The sequence below is a fragment of the Dreissena polymorpha genome, chromosome 4 (assembly GCF_020536995.1).
Source record: "Dreissena polymorpha isolate Duluth1 chromosome 4, UMN_Dpol_1.0, whole genome shotgun sequence".
NCBI lineage: Eukaryota > Metazoa > Mollusca > Bivalvia > Myida > Dreissenidae > Dreissena > Dreissena polymorpha.
Genome location: NC_068358.1, coordinates 16,425,496 through 16,446,853, shown reverse-complemented (window position 1 = coordinate 16,446,853; position 21,358 = coordinate 16,425,496). Strand labels below are relative to the sequence as shown.

At 35.4% G+C, this 21,358-nt stretch overlaps 1 protein-coding gene across 2 annotated transcripts; it reads right to left on the bottom strand.

Moving 5' to 3' along the window:
- Nucleotides 1–139: 139 nt before the first annotated feature.
- LOC127875992 (iduronate 2-sulfatase-like) lies at nt 140–20,321 on the bottom strand. Of its 2 annotated transcripts, none has more exons than XM_052420804.1 (7): nt 20,195–20,321; nt 15,770–15,924; nt 14,864–15,041; nt 11,007–11,095; nt 7,982–8,195; nt 5,423–5,710; nt 140–2,342 (listed from the first exon to the last, which is right to left on the bottom strand). In XM_052420804.1, exons 1-7 carry the CDS (start codon nt 20,241–20,243, stop codon nt 1,441–1,443), a joined length of 1,875 nt encoding a protein of 624 aa, XP_052276764.1. In that variant the 5' UTR covers nt 20,244–20,321; the 3' UTR covers nt 140–1,440. The 2 variants fall into 2 exon arrangements, with proteins under 2 accessions (XP_052276764.1, XP_052276765.1); XM_052420805.1 differs by having other exon boundaries at nt 15,770–15,921; nt 20,195–20,277.
- Between the last annotated feature and the right edge of the window lie 1,037 nt (nt 20,322–21,358).

Sequence of the window (21,358 nt, the reverse complement as noted above, 5' to 3'; positions counted from 1 at the left end):
TGTTTTTTTTAATGAAGTTAATTTTTTGCACATATAAGTATATCTTATTTGCAAAAAAATAAGTGAATCTCTAATAGTGTGTATTTTTGTTATCATTTGTTTAAAAAAGGACACTGTAGGAAATAACTGAAGTAAAAGGAAAGGGATCTACTGTTTATTTGAAGGATTGTACTGAATTCTTTTTTATCATTCACATAATGGTAATGGTCTTATAGTTGCAATTTGTCTGCTAATAAAATATGTGAATCAGTAGAACAGCGTTTAAAAGGACAAGTACAACTAAATCAGGCTGTGGGTAACTAATTAAAAATATTAAGAGTGTCAAAAATATTATGTGGGCTTGCCAGCATCAATTATATCTCCTCAACATAAAATATTCGAACTTTCTTATACTGATTTTTAACCCCAATAAATTAATGTCTACCACATTAACTATTAACATTCATTTTAAAAGGCAATTAAAATAATATTTATAATATTATTATTATTTGCTTACACCATTCAGTATGTAATATTGAAAATTTCACAATTAAATATAATATGCTAAGGATGCTGGGTATTATTCAATTAATATTTTGGTGTTGAAATGTGCCTTATCTGTGGATATTTCTCAGATTAAGTATGGCTGACACAGTATGGTATCAGATAAGAGATTAGCCCTCCCTCAATTAAATCAAATGTGCATCATAAACTTTAATCCCTATCAGTGCTCCAACTAGGCCTAACAAAGGGCTATTGATAGACTCTTGATTGGTTCAGGCACCATAATTGTGAAAATAAGTGACCTTTGATTGGTTGAAGCACAGGAAGTTATTTTTTGAAAACAAGTGGGGTTCAGCAACTGACTTTGAACTAAATTTAAGGTATAATTAAGCAACATTAAGACTTATAATTCTAGTGTAAAATGTCTTGAAATACTTTCAGCATGAAGTATTGTGTGATGAAAACAATGTGTATTTACTACAAATATTCAAACTTGACCAAGACATCATCTAGATACAACTTCTGACCATGTTTGGTTAAGATCGGATGAAAACTACTTGAATTAGGAGCAGACACCATGCTTAAAACGCACTAAGTGACCCTGTGACCTAGTTTTTGGCCTGAATTAGAGAGCGGACACCATGCTCAATGTTTAAAGCGCACTAAGTGACCCCGTGACCTAGTTTTTGACCCGGCATGACCCTTATTCAAAATTGACCTAGACATCAGCTAGATACAACATCTGACCAAGTTTGGTGCAGATCTGATGAAAACAACTTGAATTAGAGAGCGTACTCTTGATACAGACAGACCGTCAAACAAGTTCACTCCTATATACACCCCTAAACTTTGTTTGTTGGGTTATAAAAACAAATGGTTCATACTTGTATATTTAGCTTATGACTATGGATACACAATGTTTTTTGTTTTTGTTAATATCAAACTCAAAATAGAATATTAAACCTGTTGCCTCCAACCCTGGTGTAACTGAAGAGACAAACTGGTCACAATATCAATATATGTCTGTAGCCCAGCCACGTTGTTATCCTCCAATTGATCTGTATCAAGGACGTACAGTTCTCGAGCATGTATATCTGACCAATCCATAGTGAATGAGCTTTGGTTGAACGCAACCCACTCTGTGTACCGATATTGTCTTGTCCTAATAGAGTAGCCCATGATTTTAATCCTGTGTAACCTAGGCTGATCACTGTCTTTCACAGGGATATCAGACGGCCTAGGATACTGGGTAAACACTGCCTCTTTCCAACCTTTAACCTGGAGTTTATTATTGTCATGGTAATGTGATTTTACATGTTTTATGATTGAGAAATCATTCTTTATCAACCAATTTGAGGCTCCTTGAATTAAAGGCACCATGCTTGAGCCTTCAGTACAGAGCATAATGTAGCTGGAATTCTTTGGACACGTCTGTAACTTGGGTAACCCAGCCAATTCTGCCAATGTTGGGAATATGTCAACCAATTCTACTAATTCTGATACTTGTTTTGCTTTTCGTTCTTCAATTATGTTATTCTTACCTCTCCAATATTTTAATCTAAGCAAAGAATCATTTTGAACAAACTTAAGCACATCTGTTTGCTCACTGCTTTCGTAAGTTTCATCAAAACTTCTGTCTTCATTTAGAGAAAAATTTACAGTTTTCAAACCCTTGAGATTCTCAGGGTCTCTGTGATACACAAGTGGCTTCTTACTAAGAACATTAACAAACGGGAATTTCCTATGATGGTTGTGAACTTCTGTGGTGAGTCCAGGGACAAACAGGATCATCGGTACCCGAGTGGACACCTCAAAGTTGCTGTATTTGCACCATTCCTGATGCTCCCCCAGCGACCAGCCTGCAAAAGAATATATTTGAGCAGCACTCTGGGAGAATGGGGCTTAATGCATGTTCGTAAAGTATTATCCCAGATTAGTCTGCTTTTATGGAATGTTTCGCTTAAAGGCAGTCTTATCCTTGCACAATCTTCTTAAGGCAGAGAGTTTTTTGCCTAACCAGCCTGTGCGAACCGCACAGGCGAATTAAAGGGACAACACTTTAAGCACATGCATTAAGTCCCCTTTTTCAAGAAAGCTGCTAATATCTCAATGAAATGAAAGCTTGCACGGAATCCTGGCTTGGGATTGTATTTTGGGCAGGTTGAATCAAGGTCAAAGTAACTGAAAAATAGATAAATGGTTTCCTTCTGATAGCTTGCATTTGGATGGATATATTGTACTGAAACTTTGTCTGTAGCTTACTTTTAGACATAGCTTGAGATTGCATTGAAAACAAGAGATGTTTTTGTCAGAAACACAATGCCCACAACTGCTCCGCTTTTATTTTTTTTAAATATAACTTTAAAAAATATTACTTCCCTTGTAAAAATGATCTATACCTGCCAAATGATAAATATAAATTATCTCCCACTAAAGCTTGTTACTTCCCTTGGATTTGTTTTTTGACCTTTGAACTTGAAGGATTAACTTGACCTTTCACCACTCAAAATGTGCAGCTCCATGATATACACATGCATGTCAAATATCAGTTGCTATCTTCAATATTGCAAAAGTTATGGCCAATTTTAAAGTTTTTGGACGGAAAGACTGACTGATGGACAGACTGACGGACAGTTCAACTGATATACGCCACCCTACAGGGAGCATAAAAATACATATCTCAATTGAAATATAGATGATTCACGTGGATTTTATATCAAGGCTTGAAAGAGAATTATTGTTATAAGAGCCTGAAATAATAAAAATATGCCAATTGAATCACTTTTCATAGATAATGTCTAGTATTATCTTACCTTGTACAGAAAACTTAATTTTCAAAGGCTGAGCCAAGTTATATTCTAATCATATATTTTTCCATAAGATTAGTAGCTTTTCAAATTAGGTAAATAATGTTTAATTACACCACAGAAGTGAACAAGAAGATATTAAAATTACATGTAAAATAAGATATGTTAAAGAACAGTATAGCTTACTTTTCTCTTGTCATTGTGTAGATGCTGGAGAAAACATTTTATTTGGGAAGATAAATAAGTAACATGGCCTCTTACTGACCCTGCATGCTATGATACAAAGTAAAACATGGTATTGGGCTTGAGCTACATGTACACTCTTGACCATTATTAGTTGACTGACAAGGTATCATGCAGTACGGGTTCAGTAAAAAGCCATATAACTAGTATCGCACTGACTACAAATGATATTTTATGCTTATTTACAACTTATTTTACATTTAATTGTCAACCATTACAAGAATCAACTTCTGAGCAGATAACATAATATTAAATAACAAACATCACTGACGCTCGATTGGTCATTGTCTGCACGGGTACTACTTACATGTACCCCGGGTTTTATACAAAAACGTACCCGGTCCATATTAGACTGTACCCAAGTTTTTTTCCCGCCTAAAATCTGATGAGGTAAAACGCGCTATCGATTACCGTAATTACGAATCAAACTTCAATTAAAAAATATCTGCATAAACATATTTTTTGAGTAGGAGTCTTGATAATAAAGAGGCAATTTAACAGAAAATTGACATACATATGAACATAATTAAATAAAAAAATATAGTCGACAACGACCGATTCAGCGTTAAAATTCCCGGGTACGTCTTAGTATATTTACTGTACCCAGGGTACATGTAAGTATACTTAAGTGTATCCGCGGTACATGTAAGTAGTACCCGAGCCGACAATGACCAATTGAGCATCACTGACACTGTATATTTCAGCCTTGCTTTGGGAAAATATGGCTAAATGCAAGTGCACAAAATGTTGTCCAAGAATAGCCTGTGCAGTCAACACAGGCTTATCAGGGACGACACTTTGTTTTAAATGTGTGTTTCGTTCAAAGGAAGTCTCTTCTTGGCAAGAAAATCTCGTTTAGGAAATAAGCTTTGTCCCTGATTAGCCAGTGTTAAGGACACAGGCTAATCTGGGACAACACTTTACATGCACATGCTTAATAGTTATACCCCATTTACACAGAGCTTTCTGTTCAAACTGATACTACAACTATGAAAAAACTAGTCAAAGGTAAGCATAATAATAACCTTGAAATACACCACTGGCTGTTTTGTGTCTGCACATTACATTAAGATGTTGTTAACTTGGAACTGCTTCTTTCATCAACAATCAGCTAATCAAAAGGTTATACAAATATGTCTTGCTCTGGAAAAACCAGGCCCCATGTTCACAAAACATTTTTTTGCAATTGAAAATCGATTTTGCTTGTCATTGAAAATGGATTTCCATTGTAGTTGAAAGGCAAACATGTAAATCGATGTCAGTAAAAATCAATTTTCGATTGCAAAATCGTTTTAGTGAACACGGGGCCTGCAGGCTTCATGCATGTGTGTAACGTATCATTCCATAGTACGCTGCGTAGTCTGCATGGCTAATCAAGGACAACACTTTCTGCTTTTATTTTATTTTTTGAATAAAGGAAGTCTCCTCTTAGCAAAAATGCAGATACGGATGAAAGTTTTGTTGTCCATAATTAGCCTGTGCAAACTGCACAGGCTGAACTGTGTGTGGGAGCAGTGGTCTAATGGGAGGACGCTGGCTTAGGGATTAAGAGGTCCCGGGTTCGAATCCCGCCCTGACCACTGGAATTTCCTTGAGCAAGAAATTTATCCCACATCTGCTCTTCTACACCCAGGTGTATAAATGGGTACATGTGAGGGAAATAAGCCAATGTGCCGTGGCAGCATACTGCGCCAAGATGTTAACGGACGACTTATGACCCAGTGATCAGGGAAAAAAACTGTAAAGCGCCTTTGAACGCACATCTCGAGTATTCAAAAGGGCGCTATATAAATGAGGTATAAAAAAACACAAAAAAAAAACAAACTGGGACGACACTTTATGGGCATGCATTAAAGCCCATTTTCCCAGAGCTATACTCAATTCCTTACCATGATCCCCAACAAGGAGGATGATGGTGTTATTTGCAAACCCTTCCGTTTCTAAAGCATCCAACAACCGACCGACTTGTGCATCGATGTAGGAAGTTGCTGCGAAGTAGCTCTGACGAATGAGCTGACTGAAATTCTCTGGGATTGGTCCGTATGGAAAACTGACGTTCAGTGACTGCAAGTCGTCACGCTTCCGAATATCGGTCCACGGGTTCCAAGCCACAGGTGGAAGGTATGTCGGGCGTGATGGGTTGGGCACCTTTGGAACCTTGTCTAATGGATAAAGCTCTGGAAGAATGATACAGCAGGAATAAGTATTTTCGATACTTGGTTAAATTCATGGTCATTCCTGATTCTTCTTTTAACTTAGACATACAGCAAAATTACCTATGTAAACCAAAACACTTATGTCCCAAACCGGACCACTGTATACTTAAGTAAATCATCATTTTAATTGCACAAATCATGAAGAATCAAAGTTGTATTCAATTGTCACAAAATATCGAAATGCCCAATGGACAAGACTATAAAAACAAGAGGCCCATCAGGCCTGAATCGCTCTACTGCTATAAACACTGTGCAAGTTTGGAAAAAATAAAATGGAAACTGTGTACTAAATCGCGCAAACAAGGAGAATTTTCTCAAATTCAAGGGGAGATTATTAAATACTGGTACTTATTTCTCCGATACTGCTCATATTCAATAGGGTTCAAGTCCTCATTGATATTAAGATACTGTGCAAATTTGGAAATAATTGGATGAAAACTGTGGAATTAATTCCGTAAACAAGCGGGATTTCAAAATTTTCTCATATTCAAGGGGAAGTTCTGGACTGATTGCTTCGATATTGCTCTTTTTGAAAAAGGGTTTGAGTCCTCATTGATACAAAGACACTGTGCAAGTTTGCCAAGAATTAGATGAAAATTATGGACTTTATCACATTAAAAACTAAATTTTCATTTTTTTCTCATTTTCAAGGGGAGATAATTCTGGATTTATAACTCCGATATTGCTCATTTTCAATAGGGTTTGATTCATCATTCAGATAAAGACACTGCAAGTTGGGAAATGATTGGATGAAAACTGTGGACTTTATTGCGTAAAACAAGCAATAGGGTTTGACTCATCATTCAGATAAAGACACTGTGCAAGTTGGGAAATGATTGGATAAAAACTGTGGACTTGCGTAAACAAGCCTTATTTAACAATTTTCTCAAATTCAAGGGGAGATAATTCTGGACTTTTTACTTGGATGTAACCCATTTTCAATAAGGTTTGAGTCCTCATTAATATAAAGACACTGAACAAGTTTGAAAATAATCGGATGAAAACTGTGGAATTTATCGCGTAAACAAGAAAAAGTTTTACGCACGACTGCACGGACAGATGGATGACGTAAACTACGCCATGACATTAGCTCTTCAGGCCTCCGACCAGTATAGCTAAAAATTGCCATAAGTTCACATTTATTATAAGACACAATTTGGCAACGTATCAAACTATGCAAGCAAACAATGTTTTACAATTATTCATGTAGAGTGCACAACTAAATATTTGACAACTGCCATTTGAATAATTCTTTCGGAAACATGCGAGTTGGGAACTCTATAGGAATCCCATGCCTCATATATAAATAATTTAATACCTTTCAAGTAGCTGCAATTATATGTTTCAATTTCACACAATTTCCTGAAGCCTCTCTTAACTTCTTAGCATATTTATCATAGGGCTAGAGCTGAGCATTTTCAAGCTCACAATATTCAGAGACAGTTACCTACAAGTCAAGGCTGAATCATTGAACAATTTATATATAAAGTACATTATCAGTTAATATAAACTGTATATATAGAGAACAGCAGGTTACTGAAAATCAGTATGTAATATATCAGATGAGGCTTAGAATTAAAGCCTTCCCTTTGTTTTATTAGTACCAAGCCTTGTATACATTACCCAATCATAGGGTAGTGACCTGTTTCAATATTTATATTACCTCTACATCTCAAATTTTAAAGAAATTTTTTAACATTATCTCCATAGCACCGCATTTTGAGCGGGAATTAATATGTTGGACGTGGTAATCATTATGTCATGAGGACTTGTGCGTAACATTTGTAAAATATGTTTTTGCTGTTTTTGTTGCTTTTTGTTTCTAAAATATATTATATATCTGTATCAATTAGTTTGTTATGTTGAATTCCATTATGCATGTATTTAACATACATTTTATAAATTTATATTCGATTCCCAGTTATATGACCAATATCCAATCATGGACTGATATAAACCCTGTTGATGTGATGTACAAAATCATATAAGGTAACTTTATATCAAGTAAATATCAATGTAGTGGTATGATAAAGTAAAATAACTTTTGCTAAAAGATCTGCAATGCAGTCATATTGATAAAAATTGGCCCTAGGTTTGTTGCAATATTGAGATGACTGACTGGTAACTTAAACATTGAAGTATAATCAACATTTCACCTCGCAACATCTATGATAACACTCCATTAAATAATGTCTTTTATTATCAATAGTACAAACAACAACAAAGTCCTACCCAAATATTCCTTGGGATATTTCAATGGAATATGTGGCTTGTAAAAGCCCACAGCCAGAAAGAACAGCGTCCGAGGCTTTGATGAAAAATCTCTCAGAGCTTTGATGGCAAACTCAGTACTCTGCAAGTCTGGCAAGGTGCCCCTTGGCATGTCGCTAATGGTAACCGGGCAAACAAGGTTCCTGTGAAGACAACCATCTTGTCCAGGGCAGACCTTTAATATGAAACAGACAGTTGACACATTGATGACAAAAATGATTCGTAAAAATATAATTTCTGTTAACAAATCAAATTATTGCCTAGGTGACCCGGGATCAATCCTTGTCCCAGAAAGCATGAAAGTTTGGTTGGTGGTAACTTTATCCAAGAGGTTGGGGTTTCCTCCTGGTATTCCAGCTCTCCTCCCCCCCCCCAAAAAAAAAACCCCACAAAAAGACCACACTAAAATTGGAATCTTTTAGTAAGAACTTAAATTGCTTAAAATTGCAGTTATACTACAAACAAGGGATGTGTTTGTCAGAAACACAATGCCCCCTAATGCACCGCTTTGAATTAATTTTTATGACCTTTGACCTTGAAGGATGACCTTGACCTTCCACCACTCAAAATATGCAGCTCCATGAGATACACATGCATATCAAGTTGCTATGTTCAATATTTAAAAAGTTATCGCAAAACTTTAACCAAGGTTAAAGTTTTGGGACAGAATGACAGACAGAAAGACAGACAGGCCAAAAACAATATACCTCCTCTTTTTTCAAAGAAAGGGGCATAAAAACAAGTGACAAAATTGTCACAAAACCAGGTTTTCAAAAAATATATTTATAACTAGAGCTTTGTCACAGATGTGACTTATACCCCCACATGCTGCATTGACACAGAATATTTTGCATGCTGTCTTAACAAAACAAGAGAAGCTAATTTATGGCGATTTTTAAGAATTATTATGCCATTATCATTTATGGCCATTTTAACCTTTGAACTCTTAAATTCTTTCGCATGACACGCCGTCCAATGACTGTGAACAAAATTAATGTACAGGGTCATTTTAAAATCTCACAATGAATGACATAGTTACGGCCCTGCCAAGCTCAGTTATGGCCATTTTTGACCTTTGAACTCAAAGTGTGACCTTGACCTTTGAGATATCGACAGAATTCTTTCCTATTACACACCGTCCAATGATTGTGAACAAATGTACTGAGTAATTTTAAAATCTCACAATGAATGACATAGTTATGAACCGGACAAGATCATTTATGGCCATTTGTGATATTTGAACTCACAGTTTTACCTTGAGGTTGCAGATATCAACGTAATTCTTTTGCATGACACACCATCAAATGATGGTGAACAAATGTGCCAAATGATTTTAAAATCTCAAAATCAACAACATACTTATAGCCCGGACAAGCTCATTTATGGCCATTTTTTATCTTTGAACTCAAAGTGTGACCTTGACCTTTGAGATACGCCGAAATTCTTTCACATGACACACCTTCTAATGATGGTGAACAAATGTGCCAAATGATTTTAAAAACTCACAATGAAGTTATGGCCCGGACAAGCTCATTTATGGTCATTTTTGACCTTTGAACTCAAAGTGTGACCTTGACATTGGAGATATTTACGTAATTCTTTCATGCGACACACCTTCTAATGATGGTGAACAAATGTGCCAAATGATTTTAAAATCTCACAATGAACGACATAGTTATGGCCACGGACAAGCTCATTTATGGCCATATCTGACATTTGAACTCAAAGTGTGACCTTGACTTTGGAGATTTCGATGTAATTCTTTCACGCGACACCCCGTCCAATAATGGTGAACCAATGTGCCAAATGATATTAAAATCTCACAATGAACGACATAGTAATGGCCCGGACAAGCTCATTTATAGCCATTTTTGACTTTTGAACTCAAAGTGTGACCTTGACCTTGGAGATATTGACGTAATTCTTTCACGAGACACACCATCCAATGATGGTGAACAAATGTGCCAAATGATTTTAAAATCTCACAATGAACAACATAGTAATGCCCTAACATGCTTGTTCTGCCTGCCCGCCCACGACATTCGCCAATCTAATTACCATTTTTTTCCTTTGGAAAACCTGGTTAAAAATGTGAGTCTAGTACTACATTAGGCAGGAGAGCTGGGACAAAGTCCGGGGTTCCTCACATAATGCAGCCTCAGGTACAGATAGACTTCATAAACTTCAAAAATTGACACAAACACACACAACAACAAATGAAGTAATTATGATGAAACAATTTGTTGGAAAAAGACAAATTTCACAATTCAATACTTGGTCAAGTAAGTAAAGTGATTGTAACTGAATCAAGGTATCCAACTCACTACAACAAAATAGGCAGTACTTAATTTTAATTATTACTAGCAAAGTGTCAACTAAATATGTGTTATATGCAATATAGAACATTTCTTGACTAGTGAAGTTCTGACAAAACCCGAACTGTGAATGCTTGTAACACTTCAAAGTATTGACTATATTTCCCCAAAATATAGACAGGTATTAAAACAATGAGTATTTCCTGTTTCCTTCCATATATTTGAATAGAAACAATCATATATTGATTAAATATTTAAGGGAAAAATACGCTGCCAAATAATTTTATTCAACTTACGTTTCAAGGAGGTTTCAAACTTGTGCCAACAAAAATCATGCAATTCACTGGGAATTTTACAGCACTACAGAATCTTATCAGTACACTGCCATAGTGCGCATGCATAAAGCCTTTTTTTTATTTACATTCTCTCCTTAAAGATTTAACAACTGCAACTCATTTTCCCCCCTCCTGCAATTTGTCCCTGGGAACTCTTTCAATAATAACAAAATTCCAACTGAAATCTTTATTTTAGGAAAATACACTTGTATCAAAAACATTTTTATAAACAGATAAAAAATATCATTTTTTGAAAATATAACACATATTGCCCCTGTTACATTTTACACTAAGATAAAATATTAACCTTATTGTTTGTAGCTGTGTGACACAAACCTTTGCATCTTTATATTTCAGTGTTGATGGATGGTAGGCGGGTACTGACCAGCTGTATGGGAAATCGTCAGTGAAATTACTGCTCTTTCCTGCAAAAAAATAAATGAAATATATCAGCCTCATTTCTAAACATTAATTTAGTCTCTTGTAACAAGATAAGCATGTGTTCACTATTTTCATATTTCATTAGGTTCCCTATAATGGCATAATTTGAACCAACTTGGTAAAGCATCGCTATATAGTATTAAAAAAAACTAGAACTCCGCGAGTTGGATGTGTCGCCTGATGGTAGCATACTTGTGTTACTTGTTTACTATTATATCGGAGATTGGACATTAATTCTTAATGTTGTTACAATCAAACTTTTACCCTTTTTTAGTAACATATTGAATAAACATAACGTTTTAATGAATGACCAAAATAATTTTGTATGAATATTGTCAATCTAATAGCAAACAGACAAAAACACACAGACAGACCAAACACAATATGCCCTCCTTTGTGCTATAATTTGTAAATTCTCTTCAATTCTTAACTGCTATCCACACAGATTTGTGGTGGCTGTAGTATGTTTCTAGCTCACCAACATCTTTACAACTGTCAAAGTTCACAAATATCAAATCGTTTATTATTATTTTTATTATTAAAAATGCCTAAAGTAAAGCTCAAGACTTAGTATAAGTTATGAACCTTTTTTGGGTCGCAGTCGCAGATTTCAAAATCTTAATGAGGACCTTAAGTTCAAGGTCAAGGTCACAAGGGTCAAAAATTTTATGCGCATGGAAAGGTCTTGTCCAGATATCCATGCATACCAAATATGAAAGCAATATCTAAAGGGACACAGACATTATGGGCTTTTTTTGAATCACAGTCGCAGATTTCGAAACCTGTTCGAACACTGACCCAAAGTTATAAAATTTCATGCGCATGGAAAGGTTTAATCCAGATACACATGCGTACCAAATATGACAGCAATATCTGAAGGGACACAGAAGTTATGAGCCTTTTTCGAATTGCGGTCACAGATTTTGAAACCTGAATGCTTACCTCAAGTTCAAGGACAAGGTCACAGGGATCAAAAATTGTATGCGCATGGAAAGGTGTTGTCCAGATACCCATGCATACCAAATATGAAAGCAATATCTGAAGGGACACAGTAGTTATGAGAATTTTTTTTCAAAACCTGAACACTGACTTAAATTTCAAGGTCAAGGTCACAGGGTTCAAAATTTTTATGAGCATGGAAAGGTGTTGTCCAGATAAACATGCATACAAAATATGAAAGCAATATCTGAAGGGACACAGAAGTTATGAGCCTTTTTTGATTCGCAGTCGCAGATTTTGAAACCTGAACGCTGACCTAAAGTTCAAGGTCAAGGAAAAAGGGTCAAAAATTTTATGTGCAAGGAAAGGTGTTGTCCAGATACACATGCATACCAAATATGAAAGCAATATTTGAAGGGACACAAAAGTTATGAGCCTTTTTCGAATCGTGGTCGCAGATTTTGAAACCTGAACGCCGACCTCAAGTTCAAGGTCAAGGTCACAGGGGTCAAAAATGGTATGCACATGGAAAGGTGTTTTCCAGATACCCATGCATACCAAATATGAAAGCAATATCTGAAGGAACACAGAAGTTATGAGCCCTTTTCGAATCACGGTCGCAGATTTTGAAACCTGAACACTGACCTACAGTTCAAGGTCAAGGTCACAGGGGTCAAACATTCTATGTGCATGGAAAGGTGTTGTCCAGATACACATGCATACAAAATATGAAAGCAATATCTGAAGGGACACAGAAGTTATGAGCCTTTTTTGATTCGCAGTTGCAGATTTTGAAACCTGAATGCTGACCTAAAGTTCAAGGTCAAGGAAACAGGGTCGAAAATTTAATGTGCAAGGAAAGGTGTTGTCCAGATACACATGCATACCAAATATGAAAGCAATATCTGAAGGGACACAGAAGTAATGAGCTTTTTTCGAATCGCAGTTGCAGAATTCAAAACCTGTTCGAACGCTGACCCAAAGTTATAAAATTTCATGTGCATGGAAAGGTGTTGTCCAGATACACATGTGTACCAAATATGACAGCAATATCTGAAGGGACACAGAAGTTATGAGCCTTTTTCGAATCGCGGTCGCAGATTTTGAAACCTGAACGCTGACCTCAAGTTCAAGGTCAAGGTCAAAGGGGTCAAAAATTGTATGCGCATGGAAAGGTGTTGTCCAGATACACATGCATACCAAATATGAAAGCAATATCTGAAGGGACACAGTAGTTATGAGCCATTTTCAAAGCGCAGTCGCAGATTTTGAAACCTGAACACTGACTTAAATTTCAAGGTCAAGGTCACAAGGTTAAAAAATTTTACGAGCATGAAAAGGTGTTGTCCAGATACACATGCATACAAAATATGAAGCAATATCTGAAGGGACACAGTAGTTATGAGCCTATTTTGATTCGCAGTTGCAGATTTTGAAACCTGAACGCTGACCTAAAGTTCAAGGTCAAGGAAACAGGGGTCAAAAATTTTATGAGCATGGAAAGGTGTTGTCCAGATACACATGCATACAAAATATGAAAGCAATATCTGAAGGGACACAAAAGTTATGAGCCTTTTTCGAATCGCCGTCGCAGATTTTGAAACCTGAACACTGACCTACAGTTCAAGGTCAAGGTCACAGGGGTCAAACTTTCTATGTGCATGGAAAGGTGTTGTTCAGATACCCATGCAAACAAAATATGAAAGCAATATCTGAAGGGACAAAGAAGTTATGAGCCTTTTTCGAAAAGTGTGACGCTACGGACGCCGACGCAAGTAACACCTATAAATTATGTCCCCTGACCATAGTCATGAGACATAAAAACAACCTCAAGGCCTTGCAGATTCAGAGGATATTTTAACTCACACATAAAGAAAACAAGTTACCTCCAGGATGGGGCTAATTTTTACTCTCGGGACATAATTTGTACATACTTTAAAGAGGACCACTACACAATGTTAAAAGGAAATATTAAATCTCTGAGCTGATGGAGAAGATTAGTAAAATTGTGATTATAAATAAATATAATTTTTTTAACCACCTGGAAGAGACCAATTTTACCCATGTTGCATGATTTAAACAATCTTGGTAGAGGACTATCACAGAGTACATGTATTACATATCAAATACCTATTCTATGAGCCTTGCAGTCTCAGAGATTTTTTAAGTTTTCACTATATAAATGTAAGGAAAAAAAGTAACCCACAAGGCAGGGCAAATTTGAATCAGAGGGGAATGATTTGAACATACTGGGAAGAGAATGCCTAATGCCGCACACCAAATCTCAGGGCCTTGCAGTTTCAGCTAAGAAAATATTTGGTTATATAAATCATGTGACCACTCTGTAATGGCAACGTTCACCCACATCCATGAGCATGATTTTAACAAATATTGCAGACAACTGCTTCAACATGTATCCTATCAAATATTTTCCCTCTGAGCCTTGCAGTCAATAAAATACTTTTAAGTTTCCAGTTTAAAAATCTATTTTTGACCTGATGAACATAATATGCACTGTACAGAACATTTTGAACAACTTTGACAATGGATCACCCAAAGATTATTCCTGTGAAGTTTCATGAATATCAGCTGAATGTTTAAGGCGATATCGTTTGAATGAAAATCTCAGGGACAGACAGACACACTCACAAAAGCACATATGACAGACCCCACGTCATTCCAGTATCTCAATATAAGAATGTTGTGATCAGTTGAGCTGGTATAGCATTATTAAATTATTTACACATGGAAGATGAACAATAAGAAAATAAGTATGTATTTACCAATCACAACAGTGGGCTTGGTTTACACACCTGGGTGAAATACCTTTCCAACTGACACTGTATGGTAGCCATTGTTTTTAAAGAGCTGGGGTAAGGTGGTGAAGTTGCCAGCTGAGTCACGCCAATAGGAGTAGAAGTCATACAGTCGAGTTGTGTCTGGGCGACGGCTTGTCAGGAACGACACTCTGCTGGGACCACAAAGTGCTTGCTGAAGTAATGCGGAGTAGATATAGTATTGCAGCTATGATCATAAGATCAGGCAAATGTGGTTATTTACGTAATCATTATCAAATCAAAACAAGTCAACATTTTAGAGCCCATACAGGTATAATCTCTAGATGCTTTAAATTCTACTCTCTTGGTAATTCAATATCTTCACCACTTCAGTAACAATAGTATGTGTTCAGTTCTAAAATATGACATATAGTCAGACAGTTTTTGTACCATTATATATATATAAACCCTGTGTTTCTCAAGCCCGTTTTATTAATCTAAGTTAAGGTGCAATTTTGTGAGACGTATATGTTCTAACCACAAACCTTTCTGATTAAGTACTTTTAAGTTTTTCGTTTAATTTCCTTTCTAACTTTCACAGGTCTATTTGTTTTCCAACATATTGATAATAAATGTAAATGAGATGTGCTCTGGCATGTGTGTAAAGTGTCGTCCCAGATTATATAGCCTTTCCATTCCGCCAGTGCAATCTGCCTAGGCTTGATTTTCTTATAGAGGAGACTTCATTTAAATGAAGAAGTCCATAAAAGCATCTAGTGTTGCCACTGATTAGCCTGTACTGACTGCATACACATCTATACATATACATTAAGATATGTTTTCCCATAGCCAATTCAAATTAAATTAATATATGCTCCTTTGCTTTGAAGGAGACAACAATTTTTTTCATATTTGATACAATTACCATAAAATCACTCTTACCTGAACAAAGGCATTTTGAAACTGGATCGAGTGCTGCGCAAGGTTGTCAATATTTGGGGTAATCATGTTGCTTTCACCATAACTGCCCAGCATTGGTCTGAGGTCATCCACAACAATAAACAGGACATTCGGTCTGCTGGCCACACTTTGCCCTACTGTCAATACGGTAGATTATTCACTTAATAATTTACATTTCAGAATTATGAACATAAAGTATATTAATTTATGCCGTGGTAATATGAAGGGTAAGAAGAGATATTTAAAATAAACTTGATGCACAATAATGCAACTTAGCATGAATACCCTTCTGGTAGAAATTGACTACTGCATACATTGCCAATATTAGACTGATGAAACCACCTTTATATTTTCATAATTAAGTATTATATAAACATGACTAGGGAACCTACTGTAACTCTTCAGCCGGGCACCTGAATGTTGATATACTTAATACTATTGCCCTTCTCAGTAACTAACCATTACAATAAATGATCTATCCCTGCAGTAATTTCTAGCACATTACCAGGCTATTTTGCTCATTGTATCGACAATCCCAGAAATCGATACCTCCCGGATTACCCTCCCCTGAATACTCTCGCGCGCCTCCAAAACGGTGCTGAAGAAATAAACATGGACCTATATATGTGTGCATAGGTCCCTACGCAAAACAAGGAAGCGAAACGGGTTTATCAAATATATTTTAGGATTTAAAGAGTTTCTGTTATCGATCTGACAACCAGATAATAATTCGTGTTTTTTTTAGTCATATAAATTACGTAATTAGTAGAAATAAGGTTCATCTGCATTCGTTTAAGAGTAATAACACACAGCATGGACATGGACCTATTTGTGTAGGTCCCTGGCATGAATAAGGTCTTGATTGTCATTTAACATGTTATTTAAAGGTGACTCGTGATATCTTATCTAAATTTCGGTATCAACACATGTGCAGACATGTGGTGTCACGGGCACACCCATAAACGCTTTTATTCCACACTAGGAACATCGCCTCCCATTGAGCGAATTCGTTCGCGCCTTAATCGCTGATGTTTTTTTCAAGAGATGTATGTTGCTGTCATTTATAATCCGTAATTAAAGAAAAATAAATCACTTATTTTGTGCGTGTTTTTATTTTTTAAGCGTACATTTAGACCGTTTTACAAACATTTAATAAAGACATACGTTTAGGAAATCTAGAGAACACAATTGGAACTATTTAAGTTTATTTAAGGCTCATTATTTTTCATGTTGAACATTTCAATCGTGAATTAGGATGTTATTAAGAAAATTTAATAATATTTCCGGCAACATGTAAAACGTTATTTAAATAATAATATAAGAAAGTTGTAGACAAAAGCTGATATGTCCTTTTCAATAAAAAAGTATGACATATCTTGACATCTTACACAGTTTTGCAAGTGAATAACTCCGATACTTGTTCATGTAAATCACAAAATTCATTTCCGACTAGTTATTTTTGTATTAGCTTGAGAGCGATTTTTAAATAAAAGATTGCTAAAAACCACTTTAGTTTTAGACTAAACTAGATACATTATTTTAATTAAAAAAAATCTCTACCTGAAAATCTTACAGAGTTTTGAAAACAAAGATTTACGAAACAATTTTAGCATCACTAACTTCATTTCGGCTATAGATTTGTATATAATACCTTTAAAATGACACTTACAAGGGAAATATTAATTCCGAAATGGTAACTGTTTAGACAAACAAAGAGATGTATTATTCAATTAAAGAAGTCGTCCTAAGTCTTTAATCTTACAACATTTCTTAATAAATATCTCCGGAAAGTATAGAAAGTACGACATTTAATCAGAAATAATATAGGCTTAAACAAAGGCAGATATCAATTTAATTGTCTTCATCGATCTGAAATCTATCTAATTAATATCAAAGATCTATCCAAAAAATATGGTCTGAATGGATGTTTCCAATCTTTATATATTGATAGATCTTTGTTAATATCTCCGGCACTATTTACGCTAAAATCACAAAGTTTACTTCACACTTTAGATATTTCTATACCTTTATAATTATGCTTGAATAATTTTATTGCATAAAGAAATAATTAAATTTTATACAAAGGCATTATGCTGAAAGGTATGCTTAAAATGCCAACTCAGTTTTAATCAATACGTGGTGTCACTGAATATTGTTGCAGAGACACATATTTTATGAATCTATCGTGTATATTTTTAATTTAAATTATATTGATTTACGATGTGATACATATCGACACTTGGTTTCATGTTTCACTTGTTTTCAATCCTAATGTGCGAAGTCATAAAGTACCGGTACTGTTTCTTGGAATAAAGCGGGTGTATACTATGATAACGTTGTAATCTGTCAAATTCTTTAGTACCGTTTTCAATCGCGGGTTACGTAATAGCCAATATGGCGGCGCCCATATTATCGATTCTGGGATTGTCTATAGCCATTATTGTATCCCTTATTCTCATAGTATCAACCCTCCTCGTTGTATTGTGCCTTTGACGAAAACCCCTGAAGAAATTAGATAGTTAGACTTATATTTTCCTCCATTCATGGAGAGCATAAACATAAACTGCTGGAAAGTAAATGTTTGGCCATTTTTAGATTTAGTTTTAATTGATTTGCTGTTCATTAATAATTTAATGACTATTATGACGATCTTTCTCATGATTTTCAGTTTTCATTTGAAAACAGGTCATGTTTACTCCAGGCCAATTTATGATTACTGTACATTAATGCTCAGATCATTCAAGAAGAACTATACCTGTACAGAGCCTTTACTACAGGGCTCAACATTAACCTAAAAACCAACTACTTAGAAAATCTACTTGCCCTGAACGTAAAACCACTTACCCAAACATGAAATATCACATTAACTGTTAACCTATTTTTTAATAAAGATCAAAATGATACACCACAAAACTTTTTTATTTTTTAACATTTAACAAAATGATTACAGCAATTAAAGTCTTATTAAAGTCTAAATTAAATGCTCTATGTTATCCCCTGCCAGAGGCTGAGGGATATTGTTTTGGCGTTGTCCGTCCGTCCGGCTGTCAGTCCGTCCGGCACTTTTGTGTCCGGAGCCATATCTTGGAAGTGCTTTAGAGGATTTCATTGAAACTTCGTATGAGTATATATATGCATAAGAGGATGATGCACGTCAAATGGCATGATACACCATCTGTTAAAAACAGAGTTATGGCCCTTTGTATCTTGAACAAATGCTATTTACTATAGGCACTTTTGTGTCCGGAGCCATATCTTAGAAGTGCTTTGGCGGATTTCATTGAAACTTGGCATGAGTATATATATATATGCATAAGAGGATGATGCACGCCAAAATGGCATTGTACAACATCTGTTAAAAACAGAGTTATGGCCCTTTGTATCTTGAACAAATGCTTTTTACTATAGGCACTTTTGTGTCCGGAGCCATATCTTGGAAGTGCTTTGGGGGATTTCATTGATACTTGATATGAGTATATATATGCATAAGAGGTTGATGCACGCCAAATGGCATTGTATACCATCTGTCAAAAACAGAGTTATGACCCTTTGTATCTTGAAAAAATGCTTTTTACTAAAGGCACTTTTGTGTCCAGAGACATATCTTGGAAGTGCTTTGGCGGATTTCATTAAAACTTGGTATGAGTATGTTTCCCCCCCCCCCCCCCCCCCAGAGGCGGAGGGATATTGTTTTGACGTTGTCGGACTGTCTGTCCGTCCGTCACTTTTGTGTCCGAAGCCATATCTTGGAAATGCTTTTGCGGATTTCATTGAAATTTGGTATGAGTATATATATGGATAATAGGATGATGCACGCCAAATGGCATTGTACACCATCTGATAATAACAGAGTTATGGCCCTTTGTATTTTAAAAAAAAATGTTTTTTTTAGTGTCAAATATAACACTTTTGTGTCCAGAAGTATATAGGCGGGGGGATATCAATTCAACGAATTTGCTTGTTCTTTTTTGCACTTGCCCGGGCGGACAACTAGATTATAAAATAACTTGCCCGGACCCAACTTTTACTTGCCAGGGACAATAGTACAACCATTACTGTTGAGCCCTGTACTACTTGTATATACTATAGCCATTATTGTAGAAGTGATCTATCTCTGTGCAGGACGTTTAAGTTGGTTTCTATCCCTGGAAAAAGCTTTTATGCCGATTTTATAGTCATTTTTGTACAAGAAGTATTTTTTTTTTTAATATTATACCAGTGTTGAATGAAGCTACAGTTTATCATTAGAATTACACATATAATTTATAAATTAATTTTTACCTACCAAATATAAAATCGCGAAATTATATTATAAATAGTTAGTTATTTTCTCTTTAACCAAGACATCGAAATATAAAAATTGTGCACCATTCATTGCCTTTGTTTAATGAAATTAAAACTACGTACAACACCAGAATATTACTGTCTGCAGGAACAATGTTGTTCTAAAAAACATTATTGATCCGAAATAAGTTGTCCGAAATAGCTGTGCATTGTTTGCATACAGAATCAAAGTGCTGACAGCAAATTTTTTGTCGCTATAAACACAAGACAAAATATGTAAAAAAAGAAATGGTACTTTTTTCTTGAATAGTTTTATGAGCACATACGTACAGCTCAAAGTTCTTTTTGATAAAGGCTTTTCATGAAAAATATGTCCTACCGCAACCCAAATTCGACGACACCTAAATTCGACGATGTTTTATTTGTATTGATTAAATGGATGATAATTGTCATGGAGTCATTTCAAAGTAATAGCTTCTAAACCTATAAGTTCGTGCACCTTAAACTTCAAACGCATTTATTTTTATGACAAATCAGTAAACACTACCTTAATGTGATATATGCTTTTAGATTTATCCTTTGTTTAACCAATAACGAGTGGATCAGTTTGCTTTTCAGATAAAATAACGGAGTTACGTACCTTTAAACATGTGTGTACATCGTAGTCTGCGTCACAGGAAATTACCCTATAAGATCGTGCACTGAGTTTGATGACGTCATAGCGAGGCCCTGGCATGTGTTCATAATAAATGATGTCTGTTTTGTGAATATGTGTTTATTTCTAATAAAAATTTGTTGTTTTAGCTGACTTTCGTGATTAAACTGTATTAAACAGAAGGGTTTAAAAAACATCGGTAAACATAAAAAAGAAATATCAACTGTGTTAAATGTTATCAGAGGTCTAGATAAAGTGTATCGATTAACGGAAAATAGCGAAACAACGGCCAGTGGTCCGTGAATGCACTTAACTTTGATTATGTGCAACTGTTTCACATTGAATATCCAAGTAAAACAGTCGCACATAATAAAAACTAAAGTTTCTTGACGGACCATTGGGCGTTTGTTTGTTAAACTAAATCGAGTATGCATCGCTAGAAAAACATACGATTTAAATAAAATCCATAGCATCAGATAAAATAATATCTAAGAAGAAAACGCTATCTAGTATTCTGATGTTTAACTAATAAACTCGAAATCAAGTAACAAGAACTATATAACTTAAATATAACTCAGTTTAATCACAGTGGGGGCATAAACAGCTGTCACCCCTTCTAATGACAGTTTTTT